Source organism: Liolophura sinensis, chromosome 12 (assembly GCF_032854445.1).
Source record: "Liolophura sinensis isolate JHLJ2023 chromosome 12, CUHK_Ljap_v2, whole genome shotgun sequence".
NCBI classification, from domain to species: Eukaryota; Metazoa; Mollusca; class Polyplacophora; order Chitonida; family Chitonidae; genus Liolophura; species Liolophura sinensis.
In genome coordinates, this window is record NC_088306.1 from 10,325,727 (window position 1) to 10,349,602 (window position 23,876).

Consider the following 23,876-nt stretch of genomic DNA (forward strand, 5'->3'; position numbering starts at 1 on the left):
GTATTTTACGCCGATCTCAAAAATATTTCAATTATTTAACGGGCGCCAGGATTACGGAGGGAGGAAACCAGACTCTATCCAGAACCATCTGTAGGCTGCTGGCAGACCCTCCAACATACGATCGGAGAGGAAGCCAGCATGAGCTGTTCATTCATTTCACTGGAGGTTAATTTAACACTGTTGTAGATCTTAATTCACTGAAATGACAGTAGTAGGTTTAAGTTGCAGGAAGATCGAGAAGGAAACCGTCCAGAATTTGAACAAAATCACCGACCTTCAGAGGTTTCGGAGCTATCTGCCAACTTGAAGGTGATTCCCACACAGCGACAGCTGCATTCAAGCATGCGACTAGAATGGCCAAGAGACGGGCTGGTAAAGCATTAGCCGATTGAGCTTTGTAAGTACAAAATGTACAAAAAAAATCTTTTCCCTCCAGGAATGCAACTATTTTGTTACACACACATACAGTTGTAGAGGCTCAAAGTTGTTACAAACATATCGATGCTCAGGGGTTTTACGTACATGTAGGTGCTCAAAGTTGTAACAAACACGTAGCTGCTCAGAGCTGTTACAAACATATAGATGCTCAGAGTTGTTACATACATGTAGATACTCAAAGTTGTTACATGTAGATGCTCAGAGTTGTTACATACATGTACATGCTCAAAGTTGTTACATACATGTACATGCTCAAAGTTGTTACATACATGTTGATGCCCAAAATTGTTACATACATGTATATGCTCGGAGTTGTCAATACATGTAGATGCTCAGCTTTGTTGCATACATGGGGATGCACAAAGTTGTTACATACATGTAGATGCTCAGAGTTGTTACATACATGTACATGCTCAAAGTTGTTACATACATGTAGAACAAAGCTCAGCTTTGTTGCATACATGGGCATGCTCACGGTTGTTATATGTAGATTTTCAAAATCATCACCTTAAGTACATTTACATACATGTACCTTGACCCAATTTCTCGCAGTTTCACTTCAACTTAATTCAGCAGTTTCAATTCAGAACTCGTAAACAATAAGTCATTTTATACATAAACACTTAAATCACAACAGTTTTCTGCAATGTAAACATTTGACATCTATCACAACCTATACAAGAAATTAATGTCTCTCCTAATATATATATATATATTTGGTTATATTTTCCTTCAGTAAGAAGTACCTCAACATTGCTTGAAACTTGGTGTAACATCACATGAATGGATGAAGCCAATCCTAAACATCATACATTACTCGTTCCACAGAAAAACTCAATACAGTCTCACTTGGTGTTCGGACTTTGGATAAGGTAAAGTTTCTCTGCTTGCTTTTGGGGTTCAAGGTCGCTTCTGACACCATACTAATCATGTGTGGAGCATGCTTCCTTGAAGAAAGCCGCCCCTAAAGAGACAAAATATGCAAATATATCACTCTGTGTAGAAAATATTCCCACCGATTTTAATACATGTAGCTCGTTTTAAACAGTCGCAACAGTCACTTCAGCAGTCTAAATATGCAACACAGAATGTTTAAAGGTGAAACACAACTTTTTCAACTTTTGTACAAAATTTTGTCACGTCGTCTTCTTTTTAATATTGTATAAGTACGGGTATGTTTTCTTTGTGTAATTAGTGTAAATTTCATAATTTTCCATTTCAACAAAGTATCGAAATGCTTATCGCTTATCTGTATTGGTTGTTTGGAACATCATAGGTAGTGACAATTGGTCATGTTAAAAAAGAAATGTTAGATTTTTCCCCCAAAAAGTTAGTTTTTTCCCACAAAATAATGTTAGTTTCCCCCCCCCCCCCCCCCCCAAATATTAGTTTTTTTTAACATCCTTGACAGTCAGATGAACAAACCAGGGCCACATGAAGTGACGAAGTTCCAAAATCCAAAGGTAACAAGCCAGAAAATTATATACTGTCTAGATCGTTCCGGTTTATGTTTGCTCAAACATAAGTTACCAATTTGCATGCTCGTAACCCAAATAAAAGAAAAATGTAAAACAATCATCACCATGTATTTTATACTCATGTAACTTTCAGTTTAGAATCAAAACCTTTGCAGTTCATCTTCAACTGAGGTAGTTGGTAAACGACATAGTACCCGTAGCCTTAAATTTAACAACATTCTTGTTTACAGCTCTTTCTTGCAGCAGTGGGATATCAAGTCATACCAAAAAAAAAAAAAAAAAACACCAAAAACTTTCACTTTCTGGGGGGCTGCAAAATGCAACGACTGACTTCCTCTTTGGCCATGCATGGGAAGGTTTGTCAGCAACCTGCGGATGGTCGTGGGTTTCCCCCTGGGCTCTGCCCGGTTTCCTCCCACTGTAATGCTGGCTGCCGTCGTACAAGTGAAATACTCTTGAATGCGACATAAAACACCAATGAAATAAGTAAATAAATACGTCAGGAAGGTGATTTTATGAATAAATAAAATGCAGGGAATGGAGGAAACTATTGCACCTTGTCATGAATGTTTCAAAATATACTGTGACACAGCGAGACACCAAACTGACAGGTCAGTGCTCAGGTGTGAAGCCAGGATGTTGTGGAGAGGCAAGGAGTGGAGAGGCAGGGAGTGGAGAGGCAGGGGGTGGAGAGGCAGGGGGTGGAGAGGCACGGGGGGCAAGATGGAATCTGTTCATTCATATGGGCACATGTTCACCAGCTTTGTCTCTTTGTCTATTTCAGTAGACCGAGGAATGTCACATGCTTTGCTTTTTGACTTTTCAACTTTTCAATCAAAATACATGTCTATTTACAAAGGTACATGTAACATTAAATATCCAAAAGCCCTTGGAGCTGCATGTCAAAATTCACAAACATGGCAATAATATTAATACAACTTTAAATGATACTATCAGTAAAGTTAGCCTTCTAGAATACACAAACATGTACCTTTTGAATGAGGACACAGCTATGTTTCAATAATAATACATGAATATGTAAAAAAAATGTTGTTAAAATCAGTCCCCTTTTTAACACAGCACAATCCCCTGTGTACACATAAATTACACAAAAAGCTTTCTATACACCCATTTACATAAAGTGTGTACCTCATGTGTACAAATACACAAAATGTGTTTATACAGTGATAGAGCTGTGTAGACCTTTATATTAATATCGCTCCTGCAGATCATTATCTTCATAACAGGAAGTCCTTAATTCCTTCAAGGACAAAATACACATCGAGTATAGAACACTTGGATGAAATCTATACAGGCATCAGACAACATTATAAAATAAGCTCCTGGTTAGTCTTCACTACCACATTTTTGCAAAGCACACAACAAAATCACTCTAAAACGAGTACAGAAATGATTATAAAATCTTCTAACTGTACATATTAAAGGTACGTTGCATGTAATTTTGATTAACTGTCATACAATGTGCTATCTCTCAATTGGGCTATGAGTATGTTATTCACATCAGCTAGGTTTCCCCTTCATCCCTGCATATAAAGACAGAAAGCATATCACACACTTTAGCGGTATCCAAATCTTAACAGTATGTATTGCCCTTCACTACCCATACATGTACATGCATTAAATGTACACACATGAACAGATAAGTGTACACTATACATGAACAGATATGTGTACACTATACATGAGCAGATAAGTGTACACTATACATGAACAGATAAATGTACACTATACAGGAACAGATAAATGTACACAAATGAACAAATGAATGTACACCATATATGAACAGATAAATGTACACTACACTGGAACAGATAAATGTACCCTATACAGGAACAGATAAATGTACATTATACAGGAACAGACAAATGTACACACTTGCAGAGATAAATGCAATGGATGTACATTAAAAAATACATGTACTTGTACATACATGAACAGCTAAATACATACACAAGAACAGATTAATGTACACACTGTAATTCTTTAACCTTTTCGCATGTTTGCAAGGTGTTTATTTAAGCATATTCTGAAGGCATTACTCTGTGTTGACCGATAAAACTATACTTTTTGCGCAGCCCTGAAAGTGGCCAATCCAACCAATGTTTTGTCCCCAAAATCAAACTTAAAATGTGCATAAATTGCACAAAAAGTTGCTCTTTTGTATACAAAAAGGTTAAGGAATTCAGGCACATGACACATTTCAACTGATCAAGCCACAGTGCATGAATCTGAGCAGCCTGTTTTGTTCTCATCTACAACGACCTTAGTGGCTGTTCTAGGTCCATGACACATTTCAACTGATCAAGCCATAGTGCATGTATCTGAGCAGGCTGTTTTGTTCTCATCTACAACGACCTTAGTGGCTGTTCTAGGTCCATGACACATTTCAACTGATCAAGCCACAGTGCATGTATCTGAGCAGGCTGTTTTGTTCTCATCTACAACGACCTTAGTGGCTGTTCTAGGTCCAGGTAAGGCCAAACTCCCAATAGGTACTGAAAGAAGAACCAAACTACTTCTGTGAATTGACTGACAGATTTATGGAACTTACTATACTAATCACACAAGCTACATGTACATTTTCAAAACCAGCCTTCACGAGACACAGCCCCCACCCCCACCCCAACCCCCCAATCCCTCACTGACGACAAGTTGCTGATGGTGCTATTTTGGCAGTTGTAATAATGCATGGACAAATACCACAACTGACAAGTTGCTAGTATTTATACATTACACTCTATAGTATTGAAAATAAAAGTTATTTAACTTTTTCAAGACATTGGCATAAGGATCAAAAGTTTGTGTAAGCATGTAAGATTCACATGATTCAGAAGATTTCTCTTCTTCATTCAAATTATCAGTGAGCTAGTAAATCTTATACATAAACTCACGTTCACTTGAGGCCTTTTTCGGAGGATGACATAGCGGGAATGAAATCTGCAAAATAAAAAGAAGAAAATAAAATAAAAAGAGGAAAAATGGAGCGTCCTGTTTGTATATTGCAGTTTTCATTCCATGTGAAAAAATTCAGAGCAGAAGCCAGGGATCCTATGGTGAAGGTTCAGAGCTAATAGCAGTTTCATTTAAATACCTTCATGTACGCGTCACATGAATATATGTGTCACATAAATGTATGTGTCACATAAATGTATGTGTCCCATAAATGTACGTGTCCCATAAATGTACGTGTCACATAAATGTACATGTCCCCATAAATGTATGTGTCACATAAATGTATTTACTTGCAGTGTATTTATTTATCTGACTGGTGTTTTATGTCGTACTCAAGAATATTTCACCTATAGGACGGCTGCCACTATTATGGCGGGAGAAAACCATGCAGAGGGAGGGGGAAGCCCACAACCATCCACATGTTGCTGGCAGGCCTTCCCACTTTAATATATGTACATGCAGTATGAAGGCAACTGGATCAGTATAACACTGTGATCACTGCACCATTCGGACTCAAACCGAATACAGTCCCACAACTTTCACTGCACATTATTTGCACTTGCTCTTCTTTCAAAAGTACATGTACACACAAGGTGTAGGTTCAAGCCCGGCCTTCAACAGAGAATTTGTAGATTCCCTCCTCTCAGTGCTTGTGGGGCCTTGCTGACGACAATGAGTAACATGTAGCTATTAGCAAAATCTAATGTTTATTGAACATCGCTTGTCTTACATCAATACGGTGTGCATATCTGTAGTCGCACGTGGGGAAGTTCATCAGTAACTTGCCAAAGGCTGGTGGTTTAACGCCAGCACTTTAGTCTCTTCCACCCATAACATGTGACTGCCACTGTTTAAGTTAAAAATTCCTGAGTATGGTATTATTAAAGCAATAATGAAATAAATAAATAAATACAACAGGCAATGTTATTTTATTTGCCAGTAGTCTTTTTTGTTTCATGTAATAATGACTTTCAATTATTTTTTCTTGTGCTGTACTAAACACAACCTATTATGTGACAAGCTGGTGCCTGACAAAGCTCTTAACTGAAACCAGGGGAAGGGGATTTATTTATTTATTTATTTGATTACTTTTGTACTCTGTACTCAACAATATTTCACTTATAGGACGACAGCCAGCGTTATGGTGGGAGGAAACCAGGCAGAGCCCTGGGGAAACCCACGACCATCCACAGGTTGCCGACAGACCTGTATGGTCAGAGAGGAAGCCAACACAAGCTGAACTTCAACTCACAGCGGCTGCACTGGTGAGAGGCTCCTGGGTCATTGCGCCCCACTAGCATTATGTGGGATGAAGCCCTGCCCTCCACACGTGACCATCCACAGGTTTGTAAACTTAAAGCTTGTAACAAAGTGTGCAAGCTACGAGTAAGATATATAAACAAGATCAATATCATAAGGTTTCCACAAGTTAATAATGCGCTCCTGCATATAAACATAAAGCAGCCCAGGGAAACCCACGACCATCCGAATACTGCTGGCACACCTTCCCAGGAATGACCAGAGAGGGAGCCTGTTTCTGAGCTGGACTTGGAAGTCACAGCAATAACATTGGTAAGAGGTTTCGGAGTCACTGTTCTGCGCTCGCGCTCTTACCACTTGGGTGCATGTACATATAGGTACTCACCCAAAGAGAATGCCAATGTATGTACCAAAGCCCGCACAGAGGTGCCACAAAGCGTGGAGCTGTGTCACTGTGCCCAATCCAGGGCCCATGTGCTGTCTGAGTGCCCTGGAACACCAAAAGTGCAGAAGTGTTACAAAGCACTGCTTGATTAAATATTGGAATAAACACTATTTCAAAAGGAAGCACATTTATTTATACTCTCTTAACACAGTAACTGTGCCCAGATCAAAATATATTGTTCTTCTATTTTCAAGTACACACAGTAGGACAACCTATGGTCAATGAGCAGACCAAAAACATTATTCAAGTCATGTTGCTGATGTCATTGGCAGAGGAAGGGTCAAAACGAGGGTTGGCAAGCTCGTTAACAAGTGTGTCCATCATGAATGTTTACAGTTTCTGTGCATTTCCGTCTCACTGAAGTCACCAGAGGAGCAAGAATGATTGCGGAATCCCCACCCAGATCCCTGTTAGGTTGGCAATTGTGTCAATTTTTTTGCAGTTGGCATCTCTGCTGTTTCCAGCATCAGTCCATTTCGTCCTAAACATGCTCAAAAGGTGCTAAATCAGGTGAATTTGCACGACAAGGGTCCAACATGAAAACTGTTTGCATCCATAAATGCATAAATGTCACCCGAGCATGGAGAGTCGTAAAATAACCACCACGTGGCAAAGTGTCATGCGGTAATGTGCTTTATGCAACGCTTCATTTATTCTGTGAATGTGTATTCCCAGGTTGTTAATAACACATATCTGTGAATGTGTATTCCAAGGTCGTCTATAACACATATAGGTGAATGTGTATTCCAAGGTCGTCTATAACACATGTCTATGAATGTGTATTCTGAGGTCATCTGTAACGCATATCTGTGAATGTGTATTCCCAGGTCGTCTATAACACATATAGGTGAATGTGTATTCCCAGGTCGTCTATAACACATGTCTATGAATGTGTATTCCAACGTTTATAAAATTCTGCAAACTTCCTAAAACATAACTTTTCTGACGGAGTATAGTTTGAAAATGAGTCTACCGAGTTCTGCATCACAAAGAAATATGTTGTCATGCTTAATGCTAAGAAGTTTATCAATTATTTACCCTCCCCCTCCTTTCCCGATGTGATTCATACACCCCTTGTGGGCATGGCCTGCAGCTCTTACAAGTGTATGTCAACTGCTCTTTATAGCTATATTACATGTATTTCTGTGACAGCAAAGTTGTCTCGTAACAGGCCAGACAAAAACGTGGCAAGTACGGCATGTATGGGATTCAATATTTTTTCCAATTTTTGTTTCAGGAGAAAAAACCAGTTGAAAACCGATATGTATTTGAGACCACCTCTTCATATAATCAAAGTGCAATACATTTATGCACAAATATGCTCTGATGAGTATGTGATGCATGTCTAATGAATTTACTAGCGCTAGAATTTAGTAAACTTCTGAAAGTTCCCATATGCAAGAGCAACTTTCAGTGCAATTTATGCACATTTATAATTAGATTGGTTGGATTGGCCAATTTCATGACTTCACAAGAAGTATAATTTTTCCAGTCAACACAGAATAATGCCTTCAGAATATGCCTGAACATTCACCTTGCAAACATAAGAAAAGGTTCAAGAATTACTGTAATATCCATCATTTTGATATGTTCTTGTATAAGAGTATTATCATAATTCAGACTTTACTGACATGTGTGGATAACAAACACAAAATTTACATTCAAACTGATTACACATATATCGCATCCTCATTTAGAGCATTATTATGCCTACTTATGTCCAACTCATATTGTACCAAGGGGAGGTTCCAAAAACACACCAAACAAAACCCATCTACAAATGTCAATTTCTCCTCATGAGGAAAAACCATGAGAAAATCCTGAAAAACATAATTAAAAATAACTTTTATATACGTATAATTCCTTTGATTTTCTCCAAAGTATTAGGCCAGGGCAGTAACACCATAAGGGAGTTATAATACATATCGCACACTGCTACAGTAATGCTGATCAATCAACCACAGTATGACACCAGTGCAGTAACACCCTAAGGGAGTTATAATACATACCGCACACTGCTACAGTGATGCTGATCAATCAACCACAGTATGACACCAGTGCAGTAACACCCTAAGAGAGTTATAATACATACTGCACACTGCTACAGTAATGCTAATCAATCAACCACAGTATGACACCAGTGCAGTAACACCCTAAGAGAGTTATAATACATACCGCACACTGCTACAGTAATGCTGATCAATCAACCACAGTATGACACCAGTGCAGTAACACCCTAAGAGAGTTATAATACATACCGCACACTGCTACAGTAATGTTGATCAATCAACCACAGTATGACACCAGTGCAGTAACTCAATAAAGCCAGCACGTGGATCTTCAATCTCAGCTTCCAGCCATGGCGTCTATAAAGCAAAAAAACAGAGACGTCCAGGGCCCTCACATGAAAACAGGGAGGTTTGTTTCAGTCCACCATAAGGAAGATTGATTTAGCGATTGATATACATGTACATGTATAATGATGTAGTCAAGAGTTTTTCCCTATTATGATAGTGATAAGGTACATCAGTTTAGGGTGGACATGGAAACAAGTGATGCTATACGCAATGAGGAGGATGTTATATAAGCAGGGGATAAAATGAGGATGATGGTACATGTACATCAACAGGTGATATAATGAGAAGGATGTTACATTAGCAGGTGATATAATGTGGATGATGGTACATCAGCAGGCGATATAACGAGGATTATGTTACATCAGCAGGTGATACATTGAGGATGCTGTTACATCAGCAGGTGATATAATGAGGATGTTACATCAGCAGGTGATACAGTGAGGATGATGGTACATCAGCAGGTGATATAATGAGGATGTTACATCAGCAGGCAATATACTGAGGATGATGGTACATCAGCAGGTGATATAATGAGGATGAAGTCATATCAGCAGGTGATATAATGAGGATAATGGTACATCAGCAGGTGATATGAGGATGTTACATCAGCAGGTGATATAGTGAGTAGGATGTTATATCATCAGGTAATATAATGAGGATGTTACATCAGCAGGTGATATGATGAGGACCATGGTACATCAGCAGGCGATACAATGAGGATGACATTATATCAGCAGGTGATACGAGGGTGATGCTACATCAGAAAGCAATACAGTGAGGATAAGTTATAAATTATATCAGCGGGAGGACAGTGTAAAGTAGAAGAGGAGGAGGAAGAGTCAATACTCACGATATGATGTGCCAGGATTTCATGACCACTGCAAAGACCATGAGGCCATAGCTGCCCTGTATTGTGTACAATACAGAAAGCACACTTGTAGTAACCATATACATGTAGGGATGTACTGCTTATAGAAACACTGCCTGGTTTTCCCTCGCTGACCATCCACATTTACTGGAGCAGCTTAGGTTACCACTGCAATCACGGAGGATCCTTGCAGTGCTAATGCAAAATGAAGGCATTGGGACAAGCAACACTGCTGGGCAACTACATACATACAAAGACTACAAATAGCCCTTACGTATAATTTAGGCCAATGCGTACATGTATTTAGACTTGTGAATAGTGGAAAAAAACCAACACGACGAGGTGCCATGATCTAGTTTTTAAGACATATGCAGTATTCAACAGATGCTTTAGCCATGATCTAGTTTCTAAAAACATACGCAGTGTTCTGGAGACACTTCAGCCATGATCTCTTATCTAAAGATATGTAGTACTCAAGAGATGTTTCAGCCATGATCTCCTATCTAAAGATATGCAGTATTCAAGAGATGCTTAAGCCATGATCTCCTATCTAAAGATATGCAGTACTCAAGAGATGTTTCAGCCATGATCTCGTATCTAAAGATATGCAGTGTTCAAGAGATGTTTCAGCCATGATCTCGTATCTAAAGATATGCAGTATTCAGGACATGCCTAAGCCATGATCTTGTATCTAAAGATATGCAGTATTCAAGAGATCTTTCAGCCATGATCTCGTATCTAAAGATATGCAGTATTCAAGAGATGTTTCAGCCATGATCTCGTATCTAAAGATATGCAGTATTCAGGAGATGCCTAAGCCATGATCTTGTATCTAAAGATTTGCAGTATTCAGGAGATGTTTCAGCCATGATCTTGTATCTAAAGATATGCAGTATTCAAGAGATGCCTAAGCCATGATCTCGTATCTAAAGATATGCAGTATTCAAGAGATGCTTCAACCATGATCTTGTATCTAAAGATATGCAGTATTCAAGAGATGCTTAAGCCATGATCTCGTATCTAAAGATATGCAGTATTCGAGAGATGCTAATGAGGTAAAAGACTTCCTTGGTCTCTGATATACAAATTGCTACCAATGATTAGCTATCTGTGTACTATGGGTGGCCACTGCAACCCTTTAATTTCACAGGCAGGCTAAAAAAAAAAACAGTTTCAAGGAACCAGGCATGCTCGAAAGTTATTACAGGTAAACTTTGGTCAATTTCAATTGTAAATACAATTCATACTTGGAATTTTTAAACATACCTACCTGGAAAAATAATGGATTTCTGACAAGAAGGTATATCTGAAAGAAAAAAAACACCAAAGTGAGTGAACATGTGAGATTTCTTTAACACAAAACGGTTTATTGTTACCAAGATTCCACGAACAGCGCTTGAACTCACACAAGGTAAGAACTACAGTACTGGTGAACAAAATTTGGTACATGGCCAGAATAAAAACTGCCAATGTTAAGTCTGTTTTATAGTGAGATTAACTTGTCAGGGCCATTGGATACATCACAAAGTGTGCGTTCATCTTACAGCTGAGTTTCTTGAACTGTAAGGCTACCCCAGAATGCCTTAGAAAAGCCCAGCCCCATTGGAGATCAACCAATAAGCCAGCCATGCAGGCCCTTGTTAAAGAATGGATCAGACACCGACTAGTAAGAAGTATATACTGTAACAAGTGCCAACTTGCCACAGTTACCAGTAAGCAGTATATATTGTAACAGTTACCAGTAAGCAGTGTATAACAAGTCCCAACTTACCAAAGATACCAAGCAGTATATAACATGTTCCAACTTACTACAGTAACCACAAAGTAAATAACAAGTCCCAACTTACCAAAGATACCACCAAGCAGTATATAACATGTTCCAACTTACTACAGTTACCACAAAGAAGTATATAACAAGTCCCAACTTACCATAGATACCACCAAGTGATAAATAACAAGTCCCAACTTACCAAAGATACCACCAAGCAATGTATAACAAATCCCAACTTAACAAAGATACCACCAAGCGATATATAACAAATCCCAACTTACCAAAGATATCACCAAGCGATATATAACAAATCCCAACTTACCAAAGATACCACCAAGCGATGTATAACAAGTCCCAACTTAACAAAGATACCTCCAAGCGATATATAACAAATCCCAACTTACCAAAGATATCACCAAGCGATATATAACAAATCCCAACTTACCAAAGATATCACCAAGCGATATATAACAAATCCCAACTTACCAAAGATACCACCAAGCGATGTATAACAAATCCCAACTTACCAAAGATACCACCAAGCGATATATAACAAATCCCAACTTACCAAAGATACCACCGAGCGATATATAACAGATCCCAACTTACCAAAGATATCACCAAGCGATGTATAACAAGTCCCAACTTACCAAAGATACCTCCAAGCGATATATAACAAGTCCCAACTTACTAAAGATATCAGCAAGCGATGTATAACAAATCTCAACTTACCACAGTTACCACTAAGCAGTACATAAAAAGGCCCACTTGTAACAGCTGATTGCGAGTGAACAAAGGTTTCTCCAACTCCAACCTGTCAACACAAAAACACAATTTGTAAGAAATATACAACTATAAATGTACCTGATCATGTATGTATTAAAGCTTTAATGTATCATGTAAATCTATCTTGTCTTTTCTGGCTGTCAAATTTCAATATCCCTTTTTTCTTTGAAACAGAACAATTCATGAAATCTTACATGTTTAATTTTTCCGCTGAAACGTTGGCATTTGCATCATGTACAATGTTGTACAGTGTAATATATGTATCTACACTTGATCATATCATCCTGGATACTCATCAAATCAAATGATAGTGGCATCTCCTACTTTGAATATTGCTTTGCACAGCGAAACAGAAAATGTTTCACTTTCTGGCAGTGACCAGGCGTCCATCTGGTAAGGCTTGGTGTCACCATCTTAGCTAAGATCTGATGTCAGTGTTGTTATTAAGGCAAGGTGACACTATCCTAACTAACGCTTGGTGTCACTCTCCTAACTTAGACTTCATGTCAATATCCTAACTAAGGCTTGGTGTCACTGTTCTAACCTAATCTTGGTATCAATATCCTAAGGTTTGGTGTCGCTGATCTTACCCAAACTTGGTATCAATATCCTGACCAACGCTTGGTGTCACTCTCCTAACTTAGACTTCATGTCAATATCCTAACTAAGGTTTGGTGTCACTGTTCTAACCTAAACTTGGTATCAATATCCTAACTAAGGCGTGGTGTCACTCTCCTAACTTAGACTTCATGTCAATATCCTAACTAAGGTTTGGTGTCACTGTTCTAACCTAAACTTGGTATCAATATCCTAACTAAGGCGTGGTGTCACTCTCCTAACTTAGACTTCATGTCAATATCCTAACTAAGGTTTGGTGTCACTGTTCTAACCTAAACTTGGTATCACTATCCTAACTAAGGGGCAGTGTCACTCTTCTAGCTTAGACTTTGTGTCAATATCCTAACTAAGGTTTGGTGTCACTGTTCTAACCCAAACTTGGTATCACTATCCTAACTAAGGGGCAGTGTCACTCTCCTAACTTAGACTTCATGTCAATATCCTAACTAAGGTTTGGTGTCACTGTTCTAACCTAAACTTGGTATCAATATCCTAACTAAGGCGTGGTGTCACTCTCCTAACTTAGACTTCATGTCAATATCCTAACAAAGGTTTGGTGTCACTGTTCTAACCCAAACTTGGTATCACTATCCTAACTAAGGGGCAGTGTCACTCTTCTAGCTTAGACTTCATGTCAATATCCTAACTAAGGTTTGGTGTCACTGTTCTAACCTAAACTTGGTATCAATATCCTAACTAAGGCGTGGTGTCACTCTCCTAACTTAGACTTCATGTCAATATCCTAACAAAGGGGCAGTGTCACTCTTCTAACTTAGACTTCATGTCAATATCCTAACAAAGGTTTGGTGTCACTGTTCTAACCCAAACTTGGTATCACTATCCTAACTAAGGGGCAGTGTCACTCTTCTAGCTTAGACTTTGTGTCAATATCCTAACTAAGGTTTGGTGTCACTGTTCTAACCCAAACTTGGTATCACTATCCTAACTAAGGGGCAGTGTCACTCTTCTAGCTTAGACTTTGTGTCAATATCCTAACTAAGGTTTGGTGTCACTGTTCTAACCCAAACTTGGTATCACTATCCTAACTAAGGGGCAGTGTCACTCTTCTAACTTAGACTTCATGTCAATATCCTAACTAAGGTTTGGTGTCACTGTTCTAACCTAAACTTGGTATCAATATTCTAACTAAGGTGTTGTGTCACTCTCCTAACTTAGACTTCATGTCAATATCCTAACAAAGGTTTGGTGTCACTGTTCTAACCCAAACTTGGTATCACTATCCTAACTAAGGGGCAGTGTCACTCTTCTAACTTAGACTTCATGTCAATATCCTAACAAAGGTTTGGTGTCACTGTTCTAACCCAAACTTGGTATCACTATCCTAACTAAGGGGCAGTGTCACTCTTCTAGCTTAGACTTTGTGTCAATATCCTAACTAAGGTTTGGTGTCACTGTTCTAACCCAAACTTGGTATCACTATCCTAACTAAGGGGCAGTGTCACTCTTCTAACTTAGACTTCATGTCAATATCCTAACAAAGGTTTGGTGTCACTGTTCTAACCCAAACTTGGTATCACTATCCTAACTAAGGGGCAGTGTCACTCTTCTAGCTTAGACTTTGTGTCAATATCCTAACTAAGGTTTGGTGTCACTGTTCTAACCCAAACTTGGTATCACTATCCTAACTAAGGGGCAGTGTCACTCTTCTAGCTTAGACTTTGTGTCAATATCCTAACAAAGGTTTGGTGTCACTGTTCTAACCTAAACTTGGTACCAATATCCTAACTAAGGTGTTGTGTCACTCTTCTAACTTAGACTTCATGTCAACATCCTAACTAAGGTTTGGTGTCGCTGTTCTAGCCTAAACTTGGTGTCAATATCCTAACTAAGGCGTGTTGTCACTCTTCTAACTTAGACTTGGTGTCAATATCCTAACTAAGGTGTGGTGTCACTCTTCTAACTTAGACTTCATGTCAATATCCTAACTAAGGTTTGGTGTCACTGTTCTAACCCAAACTTGGTATCAGTATCCTAACTAAGGTGTGGTGTCACTCTTCTAGCTTGGACTTCATGTCAATATCCTAACTAAGGTTTGGTGTCACTGTTCTAACCTAAACTTGGTGTCAATATCCTAACTAAGGCATGTTTTCACTCTACTAGCTTAGATTTCGTGTCAATATTCTAAGGTTTGGTATCACTGTTCTGACCTAAACTTGGTGTCAATATCCTAGCTACGGCATGGTTGTCAATCTTCTAGCTTAGACTTGGTGTCAATATCCCAACTAAGGCAGTGTAAGGGTTGCTGTCACTGTCCAAACTAAGAGTTGGTGGCACTATCCTATCTCAGACTTGGTGTTGCTGTCTAACAAACTAAGAATTGGTGTCACTATCCTAGCTGACACTCAGTGGCAGTATTGTATTAGTCAAAGGTCGATTTAAGTATGCCATGTTTACTTTGTATGGCTGTTTTTACAGAAATGTCTTCTTTCAACCAAAAAAAATAATAAATATGTAGCTTACAGAGAATAGAGGAGAAAGGAAGTTCCCCATATCATGGGCAATTCATCAAGCAACTGTTAAAAAGAAAAAGAAATACATGTACATTCAGTGAAATAGTGATATAACATACTGTACATATAGTTCACAGATAACTAGAAAGAAATTAATCAATGTAATGATTTTTACACAAAAATTTGTAATAGTCTCCTAAATTTAATATTTAAAAGGATTATGACAAACGACTCATTTCAACTTGAACATAGAAAATTTCTAGATCCAAAATATTCCCAGGCAAAAAATCACTGATAAATCTAGTATGTGGATTAACAGCTAATTAAGGCTGGTAAGACTGTTAACTCAATCACAGCTGTAATAGCAGTACACAATGACTTGGTATACGCTGTAACAATATTGAATAGTTTTCACCAGAGCGCTCAAATAGACACAGATGTACACAACATTCAACCATGCTATCACAGAACATTCAACAGAGGTATCACAAGAGTACTCTACCAGGGTATCAAAGAATACTCTGCCATGCTATCACAGAACATTCAACTAAGATATCATAAGAGTACTCCACCATGGTATCAAAGAATAGTCTGCCATGCTATCACAGAACATTCAACTGAGGTATCATAAGACCACTCCACCATGGTATCAAAGAATACTCTGCCATGATATCACAGAACATTCAACTAAGATATCATAAGAGTACTCCACCATGGTATCAAAGAATACTCTGCCATGCTATCACAGAACATTCAACTGAGGTATCATAAGACCACTCCACCATGGTATCAAAGAATACTCCACCACGCTATCACAGAACATTCAACTAAGGTATCACAAGAGTACTCCACCATGGTATCAAAGAATACTCCACCATGCTATCACATAACATTCCACTGAGGTATCATAAGACCACTCAAACATGGCATCAAAGAATACTCCACCATGCTATCACAGAACATTCAACTAAGATATCATAAGAGTACTCCACCATGGTATCAAAGAATACTCTGCCATGCTATCACAGAACATTCAACTGAGGTATCACAAGAGTACTCCACCATGGTATCAAAGAATACTCCACCATGCTATCACAGAACATTCAACTAAGGTATCACAAGAGTACTCCACCATGGTATCAAAGAATACTCCACCATGCTATCACAGAACATTCAACTAAGGGAAGAGCTCAAAAGTCAGAACAGACAGTCACCTGCACTAGAACAGAGGGCGTCCATGCATGGATATGCCTTGGGCTACAAGATATGCCCGCTGTGTTGTACATCTGATCACCTGGACAGCTCCCTTACCTGTTCCTGACCAAGCTGCCTCTCTGCTAAAGTATGAAGACTGGCTGTCCAACAGCTGCAAGCTTCACTCAGCCCACGAGGACAACAGGTTTTGTTAGAGTCTGTTCACATAACTGAACACTTTACTCTATAAACTTCATTTACTGATCTAACGTGTACAAAGCCTTACAATTGTTTTTCTCTGCTGATTAAAAAAAAAAAAACAAAAAACAAAAAAAACACTTTGTTTGCATGGATGATATTTTACAGCTTCTTGAACCAAGTCTTAAGTCTCGCTCAATCAGATGGTACATCGTAATGGGTGAACATGTACCAGCTTGTCAACACAACTACAAAAATACACTTGCCAGCGTGACATCGGCCTCTTGAGGCAGCAAACTATACTTGTAAAAACTGGTAAATCTGCTATAGCTTTCTGCACCAAACATGCAAGATTCACTGTTCGCTTATGCTGGGTACGTAGGCATAAAATCCATTTTCACACCGTTAGTTGGTATACCAGTACACTCAAGACATTATTACACCTTACTAATGTAAGCGCTAATGATCTAAAAAGAGCACTCATTTTGTGGAGATTGAGGTATCAACCTATATAAGCGACCGAGCATTCAAAAATCAACAAATGCGGAGTCACCATGTATGCAATTCCACAGACGTGTCAATCACGACAACTGTAGACCCGATCGATGACAGATTTATTTTAAGGTATCTTCAGTGGTTATGAAATCAATTAATACACCCAATGTAACCTTTTTTGCAGTGCCCTAATTCAGTGAAATGTCTAAGAGTCAAGGGAATAAATATAATTGGTTTGCGGAGATCTCGCAATGCACACAAGATCACAAGTCACATCAAAGTAAAATTCCCTCCTCACTCAGGGCAAGCCAGACATTCTGTCCCCATCAGTCCAGACTGGTCGCCTTCAGTAGCTGGAAATGAGGCTCAAAAGGGTGATTCTTTCCAAACATGCACAAGTGTATAGGCCTACATGTGCACTCTGTTTCTGTCACACAAGGTGAATAAACATATCCCTGTCCAAGGATTAAATTCAATGTATGTTCGACAAGCTGGATGTACAGTTAGAATTCTTAAAAAATTGAAGTTGTTATAATCAGTCATCATACACGTACCGTGAGCCTCCATGTTTTATCCGCCATTAAAAACTTTCTTCCCTAGGTGTATCCAATATTCAAAAATATTTCAAACATGAGTCTAAATTTACAGCTATTTTCTCCACCTCCATTTTTTCATATCTATTATATCTGAAAGCATAATAGTATTGCCGTATGACCCACATTGCCTCCCCCCCCCCACCTCAAATGAACCCCTTCAGTACAGGCCAACGTGTGGTGTGGGAAAATTTCATAATATATTCCAACTGAGCTGCCAATCAATCATTACTCCCACCAAAACCATACAGTGAATATTCCATTGGAGCAGGTTATTGAAAATAAATAATATAATTGGTCAATGTTGAATTCTTTAGGCTGTCAGTTACAAATACCTGACTGTGAGCTCTCAGGAAATGTTAGCGTCCCAATTTACAGAAATACTTATTTATTTAAAAATGGCTGCAATGTACTAGTATATGTGATGGGCATATTTCCACGTATACATCCATTTCCACACCTGCCCAACACCATGTTCAGGTATGACAAATCTCACACATCTAAAACCAAGCCGGCAGTCTGGATGTTTCAGTTCACAAATGCTTTCCTTTGACATAAATATTTTTTTACTGTTTGATCAGACATGTAAAATGTCTTCGACTCCAATCTCCGTCGACTTGACAAGACAGTCGAAGCTTCAGATTTGGCTCGTATGTGATTGCTTGTTTCAGACTGACTTGTCTCCTATCAAGCCACATCTCCTACATGTGTCCGGCTGGTTACACCTACATGTACACGACCGGCTGTCCGTTCCTAGAGACACGAACAGCATGGTTCCTAACATCGGCATGTCACCTTGTCTGATTCACTGTTCGACTTATAAGCTCTTCCCTAAGGTATCACAAGAGTACTCTACCATGGTATCACAGAACATTCCACTATGGTATCACAGAAAATTCAACCAAGGTATCACAGAAAATCCAACCAAGGTATCATGAGAGTGCTCCACCATGGTATCAAAGAATACTCGGCCATGCTATCATGGAACATTCAACTAAGGTATCACAGAACATTCAACTAAGGTATCACAGAACATTCAACCAAGGTATCACAGAACATTCAACCAGCTACGGTACAATGTATCATAAGAACACCTAACTACACTGTATCAGAGAACACTCCACTATGATATCAGGAAACATGTCAATATGGTATCACACTGGTCAGAGAAAAACCCCCTAAGGTATCACACAGCGGTCCACTATGTTATCACTTGGAGGTCCACTAAGGCATCCCACACAGCACTCCACTATAGTATCAGAGAACTCTCCACTATGGTATCACACAGCAGTCCACTAAGGTATCAAACACAGCAGTCCACTAAGGTATCACACACAGCAGTCCACTAAGGTATCACACAGCAGTCCACTAAGGTATCACACAGCACTCCACTAGGGTATAACACAACAGTCTCTACTAAAGGACCGTTTACACTGTTTATATGTAGGACTCACCTGCATGCTGTATAGAAGTGTCATGTGAAAACACCAGGAGCCCAGACCTACAGCTGATCAAACATGAAACAAGACACATGGTAAACTAACACTACACACCACACAAATGTTTTAATCTCACAAAATGCTGAAGCCTGGACCCAATTCTTTAAAAGCGTATTAGAGCTTAAGCCTGATATTAACCTCATATTATCTGATTGATTTGATTGTTTTTTTTTAACACCGTAATCATGGTACTCAAGAATATTTCACTTATACGACAGCGGCCAGCATTATGGTGAAAGGAAACCAGGCAGATCCCGGTTGAAACCCATGGCCATTTGCAGGTTGCTCGCAGATCTTCCCACACAGTGCCGGAGAGGAAGCCAGCATGAGCTGGGCTTGAACTCAGAGTGACTGCATCAGTGAGAGACTCCTGGTCCATTGTGCTGCGCTGGAACGCTACCCACCTCGGCCAGTCCCCTGTATCAACTTTAGTCCAGACTAAAACACAATTTATTTTGTAGGATAGGATAGGATAGGAGGTATTATGATTAAACCTTGTTTAACTTTAATACACTTTTGAACAACTGGCCCCTGGATTTTCAAGTTTTCCGAATGAATCTGAAACGCAGAAGTACCTGAAATACTTATATTTTTATACTAGAAATATCATACTAAAGTTTGTCAACATTTTATAAGAAAGTTAAAAAAACGAAAACATCACAAACACAGTGCAGACATTTTCTACTATTCTGTGTTGATATTGTAAATTTGTGCTTACAAGAGACTGAGGTATGTATGTATATAGGCATGTATGTAATCTTGGGGTTAAACATTGCACGGCGTAAAATTTTTCAGCCATATGGCGATGAAGAGTCATTACGTATGTTTATACATATACTGTGTCTCTTTTGTGGCAGGGTGAGTCCATGCCGCCAAAATGCTGCCACCACTGAAGTATCATGCCGAAGACACCAAACATGACACCCCACCCAGTCACACTATACAGACACCGGGTCAACCAGTCCTGTTTCCTTGCTGTAATCTATCAATGGTGAGGGACAAACAAGGCAGCAACAAGTACCATTTCTTAAAGCCTTTGGTATGACCTGATCCGGATTTGATCCCGGGTCTCCTGAGACACTAAAGTTTTTAGCAGGGGGCCCCTGTCATGTTTCCTCATTATTCTTTGACTGGCTAGATGTGCTTGCAGTGCACATGGTGTACAGGAAAATGGCAAGTAAATGTTGACAGCCAGGCTTCACCAAAACGCTAAGATTTAATGAATTTAAAATTAATGGCATATTTTATTAAGTTTAAGTTATTAATACAGGTACATTTAAATCTAGAAAGCAATTAGTGATAGAAGTAACCTTTGACACCTTTGACAGCATGTTAGTTTAAAAGCTTTAGTTTGAAAAATAGATGAAGTCTAGCAAAGGCAAGTATCACACCTCAAAGTGAAACAATTCACTATAAGAGGCATGCTTTACTGGACATCATAAAGGTAGCCCTTTCCACAAATGCCTAGCTTGGCCAAGCCAAAATGACAGTGAGTCTATCATCATCATAACAGGCAGTATTTCCCTTCAATACTTAGTTATTTGTAGGTATGATTATTAATAATTGTTTAACTATTATTTTTCTTTCATAAAGAGAGAAGGAGATTAGAAAAAAAAAGAATGGTATGTACTTGGGTCTAACACTTGGTAGAATGCAAGTCTCACATGTCACATACAAATGTACATGCACAAATGTGCTTTAAAATGAATATCTCATAAATTTAAAACCTCGAATCCATCATCTTTTGACTGTACATGTACTTACCCAGTAGACTAATTTGACACATGACCAGGCGTGTCTCTAAGCCGTTCCGAAGATAATAGACAGCACAGAGTAGAGGTGGAATGATCATGATCAAGTTGCTGATTGTGTTCCCTGTGAAGAACAGTGTGATCGACAGTCAAAAATGTTAGACTGCTGCTATTGTAACATGGATATATTGTCACTTTGCACAACATTGAATTCTAATGAATGCAGACATATTTTTAGCACTGTTTCATTTATTAGGCGCCCACGCTAGTATCCAAGCAGAACACACGTCTTGAAATCATTCTGATAATTAGGGATCCACACTAGTATCCGAGCAGGACACCTCTTGAAATCGTTTGCACTATTATTAGGGGCCCATGTTAGTATCCTACCGGGACACTGCTTGAAATTGTTTGCATTATTATTATTATTATTATTCTTGGTGAAGTCGCAAAATTGCAATATCTCCAAAACTGGTTAAGGCAGAAAAACCAAATTTTGCAGTCTTAATAAGGAACATATGATGTTTTCTACTGTTTTACCAGTCATGTGATTTAGCGGCCATTTTGAATTTTACTGATAAGCTAAAAAAATCTTCTTCTCCAAAATGGCTAAACCTAACAAGATAAACTTTTCCAGTCACGTGCACCCAGGCATTGCCGTTGGATAACAGCTTTACTTTATTTATTTACTTCATTGTTTCATGCTGTACTCAAGAAAACTTCATGTATACAACAGTGGCCTGGGTGGGAGGAAGCTAGCCAGAATCCGGGGAAAACCCACGACCATCTGCAGTTTACTGACATACTTTGATTTCCCACCTATGACGGGAAAGGAAGCCAGCATGAGCATGAACTCGCAGAGACCACATTGGGTCATTTGCATGAACTCACAGAGACCTCCTGGGTCATTTGCTGCGCTAAGGGAGGCCATGGAGGCCCCAGTGCTGCTTCACTGGAAAAAAATAGTGAAAAATAATGAAAAATAGCCTAGGCCTATAGATTTTAGGTATTGGTAAGAATTTTTTCTGGAAAAGTAGTCAGAATGTTTCCAACCTTCTCCAAATGTGATAGTTAGAAATAACTTTAGAAATCGGCAAAAATCAGCATTGCACCCATTTACATGAATTAGCCCCACGTTATTTATCACCTTCTGACTCCACGTTCACAAAGCTATCTTAGACTCCAGTCAAAATTTCAAATCACTTTAAAATAGTTATTTCTCATATTACAAGGTCGAAATTTTGCTTGAAAACGTTAATTCTGAGTAAGCTAAAATAACGGAAAAAGAGTATACCAAATTTAATGACTCAGGTTTTGACTTAAGTCTAAGATCATTTCATGATACCGGGGCCAGGTCCTTGCAAGGCACCCGGATGTTGACACAAAGTATGAATACTAAAATAACATCTATTTCAGACAACTTGGTTAACTAAAACTATCGGTACTTACAAAATTCTGCAATATAATGTGTGACGACATAATTTTCTTCACACCAGTCGATGGTTGAGCTCCTTTTCCCCCAGTATCCCTCCCCAGCGTCTACATATAGCGATGGCATCGTCAGCTGTAAACCGTACGCAGTCTGAAGCAGCGTGACAACAACAACAACGAGTGCAGCAATAGCAATGTTTTTTGCCAAACCACTGATTTGCTCGACAGATAAATCCGTTCAAGCAGCGTTAATTGAGCCTCTCGACGACATGTCACCTCTGCCTCACCTCGCCACGGTCATTAGTTGTAACCAGGTTACATCTTTTGTAAAATTCCTGTGGCCAAACATGTGGTTGGTTGGTCGGTTGTTTGCCTTGACAATAACAACAGCGTGCTTTAGTGGGTGAGTTAAAAACTTTAACTGGGGAATGGTTCGACCAGGGATCTCCGACTCCACTTCGCTTTGATTGCTGTTATGATTCATACTTTCAAGTGGAGAAAGACGAAGAAGGGATTTCAAGTAAATCATACTGGACAGTGGAGTTAATCAGATGTTGGTAAGCCCCTGCGTAATTAATTTAATTGAATTAGACAATGAGGTGTGCCAGTATATCAACATAAACCCTCTACCGGACTGCGGTAGCACTTGACGTTTCATTCTCATTTTCTATTCCCACGGCTTATAGCCAACCAATTAAAATGCACATTTTTAAGATAATGTGTGTAGGCCTAGTTTCCCATTGACCGCTGCTAAAGTCAGATCTGGGACTATTATATAATAGTCCCAGGTCAGACGTATTTTTTAGTATTAGCGAAAGTTTGTTTCTTTATTCTCTTGTGTCCTGAAACAAGAGAATTTATGCACTAAAAATATTCACATATTTCACCAGTGTTAGACATGTCCAGTCAGAAGTGCACGAAATCATCTTAATTTCTTACTTTACCAGTAGGTCTCTATATAGGTCTGCTATCTTACATATAGTTTTTTTTGTTTTGAAAAAGTTGTTTTCACCTGGATTCTACCCGGTCAAACCGTCATCGTCATAGTACACCTTGAGTGGAAAATTCTTGAGGGCGTATTGTGTTACATAGGCTTATAACCAAATAAATATATAAATAAATTACACTGAGGTCAAGGAGCATCAATGATACCCGTCCAGTACATAGATGTATGGCATTTGCAGACCACGAGTTTTAAGTGGGCCAGAGGTTCGCAACGCTGTGCCGAACTACTTTAACATGCGGCAGCT

At 39.0% G+C, this 23,876-nt stretch overlaps 1 protein-coding gene across 1 annotated transcript; it reads right to left on the reverse strand.

Annotated features, from left to right (window-relative positions):
• Positions 1-4,295: 4,295 nt before the first annotated feature.
• Positions 4,296-22,988, reverse strand: LOC135479634 (alkaline ceramidase 3-like). The gene is made up of 11 exons (XM_064759526.1): positions 22,645-22,988; positions 21,209-21,319; positions 19,400-19,452; positions 15,476-15,528; positions 12,323-12,404; positions 11,090-11,125; positions 9,802-9,857; positions 8,853-8,960; positions 6,535-6,639; positions 4,829-4,874; positions 4,296-4,432 (listed from the first exon to the last, which is right to left on the reverse strand). The coding sequence occupies exons 1-11, from the start codon at positions 22,751-22,753 to the stop codon at positions 4,376-4,378; spliced, it is 816 nt and encodes a 271-aa protein (XP_064615596.1). The 5' UTR covers positions 22,754-22,988; the 3' UTR covers positions 4,296-4,375.
• Between the last annotated feature and the right edge of the window lie 888 nt (positions 22,989-23,876).